The sequence below is a fragment of the Rutidosis leptorrhynchoides genome, chromosome 3, assembly GCF_046630445.1.
Source record: "Rutidosis leptorrhynchoides isolate AG116_Rl617_1_P2 chromosome 3, CSIRO_AGI_Rlap_v1, whole genome shotgun sequence".
Lineage (NCBI taxonomy): Eukaryota > Viridiplantae > Streptophyta > Magnoliopsida > Asterales > Asteraceae > Rutidosis > Rutidosis leptorrhynchoides.
In genome coordinates, this window is record NC_092335.1 from 399288764 (window position 1) to 399292500 (window position 3737).

The window sequence follows — 3737 nt, forward strand, 5'->3', positions numbered from 1 at the left end:
AGTCAAGTTACCACCACTAAGTCAACTTCTTGTTATTTTTAGGGGCAACTTATGTTTTTATCTATATTTTAATTTGCCCAGATGATCGGAAGTAAAAAACAATTCTTATATGTACATATTGACCCTTGTACATATTTTTTTAGGGGCAACTCTATTATTGCTTTATTTCTTCTCTACTACGTCATCTTCACAAGTTTACTCACAGCATCCACTAAAAAATGTTGCAGGCAGATCTGAGGTAATATCAAATAAAGTCAACATAGCATTCTGTATATATATCAATATCAATCAATTTCAGTTATTATTATAGTAACAATGGCAACTAATAATAACAATAAAACAATACTGTACAATATTTTAAAAGCTACTATGCTATTTGTACTTACGACACAACACAGCAATGCAATATTTTCAACTCATTCGCCACCATTTTTAACAACGTCGGTCGACCGTATTTCTCTTTGCATTAATGGCCGCCACCGGTACCACCACCGTAATCCTCCTTCTTCTAACCATCATCACCACCACCTCCGCCGCCGCAATCTCCACCGGTTTCATCAAGCCTAACTTCACAGCTTCCAACTTCCAATACATCGACACTTCCGGCGACTTCCTCCGATCACCTAACCACACTTACACCGCCGCAATCTTCAACCCGCAATCCTCATCTTCATCGTCGTTTTACCTCGTCATCTACCACACTAATTCACACATCGTCGTTTGGACCGGCAACCGCAACACCCCGATCTCAAGCTCCGGTGAGTTCCATCTCTCCCTCACCGGAATCACCGTTAATGACGATTCAGGCCGACTCGTTTGGTCAACGCCAATTTTAAATTCAACGGTTGATTCATTACACTTACTTGATTCCGGGAATTTAGTTATACTCGATCGTTTTAACTACATGTTATGGCAATCTTTTGATTACCCGACCGACACCGTTGTTTCGCAACAGCGGTTTCGGGTCGGACAATCGTTAATCTCGTCAACAAGTCTGTCAGATTTATCCGCCGGAGATTACAGTTTTACGGTCACCTCCGGTGATGGTATACTGCAATGGCGAAACATAACGTATTATAAATTGTTAATGGATCCACAAATTTTTAAGAATTCAAACCGACCCGTTTCATATGTGACCGTTAACGGGTCAGGGTTTTACTTTCTTGGAGTTGGAGACCCGGGTCCAGAAGTGGTGATACAAGTATTGATAGACAATCCGCCTGGTAATGTTAATTCCAGTTACCGGATTTTAAAGATTACAAATGAAGGTTATCTAGCTGTTATGAGATACAAAAATAGAAAATGGGTGAAAGATTTTAGTACTCCGGCAGAAGCTTGTCGGAATCCTTACCGGTGTGGGAAGCTCGGACTATGTTCCGATACCGGGTGCTCGTGCCCTTTGGGGTTTCGAATTGACTCGAAAACGAACTTAGGATGTACGTTTTCGGATCCGATGTTATTGTGGCCGTCGCCGGAATCTTGTTCACGGCAAGGTAATTCGTTGGAGAATTATACTTATGTTCAACTTGGTGATGGTATAAACTATTTTGAACTTGAATACTTGAATCCGGTGAAAACTGGTTTGAGTTTATCAAACTGTGAAGATCTGTGTAGTGGGAATTGTAATTGTTTGGGATATTTTTATGGGAATCAATCCGGGTCATGTTATTTGATCGAAAATAATTTGGGCTCAATTATTTCAAGCTCTAACAACGATCGTGATGTTAAATTAGGGTTTATCAAAGCGGTGGTTCCATCGCCTTTATCTCCACCTCAAGGTGGGAATTTGAATTCCAATTTTCCGCTTTTCGGATTGCTAATAATTCCGATTTCAGGTGTTCTACTAATCATGATTTGCGCCATTTTTATGAATAAAAGATCGCAAAACGCTCACCAAATGAGAATGATTTCGAAGAAATTGGTTGATAATTCATTTTCGGATGAGCTTGAGATGTTCACGATTGCGGGTTTGCCTGTGCGGTTTACTTATAAGGATATTGTATTAGCCACCGCCAACTTTAATACACGAATTGGGTCGGGTGGGTTTGGGACCGTTTACAAAGGCGTACTACGGGATAAGTCGGTTGTAGCGGTAAAGAAGATCACGGCGTTAGGTTCTCAAGGGAAGAAAGAATTTGGTACAGAAATCGCAATTATCGGCAACGTTCATCATGTAAATCTAGTAAAGCTTAGGGGCTTTTGTTCCTTCGGAAGGGAAAAGTTCTTAGTTTATGAATACATGAGCCGAGGTTCGTTGGACCGAACCATATTTGGAAGTGGAATGCCTTTGGAATGGCAAGAGCGGTTCGAGATTGCAGTTGGAGTGGCTCGTGGTCTTGCATACTTGCACAACGGGTGCGAGCACAAGATCATACATTGTGACGTCAAGCCCGAAAATATTCTTCTCAATGAAAGTATGCAAGTCAAGATTTCTGATTTCGGGTTGTCCAAACTACTAAGCCCTGAGCAATCGGGCTTATTTACGAACATGAGAGGTACTCGAGGGTACCTAGCACCCGAGTGGCTTACCAATGCGGCTATTTCAGATAAAACGGATGTTTATAGCTATGGCATGGTTTTATTGGAGTTGATTCATGGGGAAAAGAACTATGTGCAAGCGCGAACCCATGTCCCGGGTAGCCCAAATCCATGTAGTGGCACTGAGGAAAGGTCCTCGGGCTCATCAGATTTACAAGCCCGAACCAATACTCATGCATACTATTTCCCACTACATGCATTGGAGATGCACGAAGCGGGTAGGTATTTGGACTTGGTAGACCATAAGTTAACGGGCCGGGTAACAATAGAAGAGGCCGAAAAGCTAGTGAAGGTAGCGTTGTGTTGCTTACACGAAGACCCCTTGTTGCGACCAACAATGGCTAATGTGGTTGCAATGTTAGAAGGAACGTTGTCCGTGGTTGAACCGCAGTTGGAGTTGTTGAACTTTTTGAGGTTTTACGGAAGACGGGTTACCGAGCCATCAAATGCTGAAACCGTAGTCGAAAGTGAACTAGAGAGTGGCTTCATGGTTCCAAACATTGATAGTTGTAGTACGAGTGTGTCACTGAACTCGTTTTCGTATATGTCTTCGCAACAAATTTCTGGTCCTAGATGATATTTGATCAAAAGTCGTTCTTATTGATGTAGTATTGTGATGATAGTTATTTTCGTGATTTTAACACAAAGATGTCAAGAAGATAAACAATCAAAAAATATGTAATGTAGTTCATTATTATTTTATGTAAAATAATTTACTTTTTAATTTAATATGTGATGTATGGAATGTTTTTAGCTTAATACCCTATACCAAATTACTACAGTATTAGCGTAATAAGGACGCTCCCTATTGTAACTAAACTATTCATCCTCTTAACCTTCCACATCAGCGCCACATCAACACCAATATCCTATAACTAACTCATAACTAAACACTCCCTATCATGACTAAAACAATACTCCTCTTAATATACAACGTACAAGCAATAAAGCATCAAGTTCAACAATAAAAACGCACTAGGACCCACAATTACTATAACTATCCCTCTTTCTTCCGTTAAATCCATGGTGAAATACTATAACTAAAACCTATAATGAATTGGTGCCTATGGCACCAAACGGGTAATGAATGCCACATGGGCTTATAACGACGGGTAATGTATCCATAGGGCGTGGTCAATAGTCCTCTAATACTATATACTATGTTACTATGTCTATTAGCCATTAGCCATAATGTTAAA

General features: G+C 40.4%; 1 protein-coding gene across 1 annotated transcript; it reads left to right on the forward strand.

Annotated features, from left to right (window-relative positions):
* The first annotated feature begins 413 nt into the window (after positions 1–413).
* On the forward strand, positions 414–3178 carry LOC139897724 (G-type lectin S-receptor-like serine/threonine-protein kinase At5g35370). The gene has a single exon (XM_071880414.1). It carries the CDS (start codon positions 470–472, stop codon positions 3113–3115), a length of 2646 nt encoding a protein of 881 aa, XP_071736515.1. The 5' UTR covers positions 414–469; the 3' UTR covers positions 3116–3178.
* Positions 3179–3737: the final 559 nt, after the last annotated feature.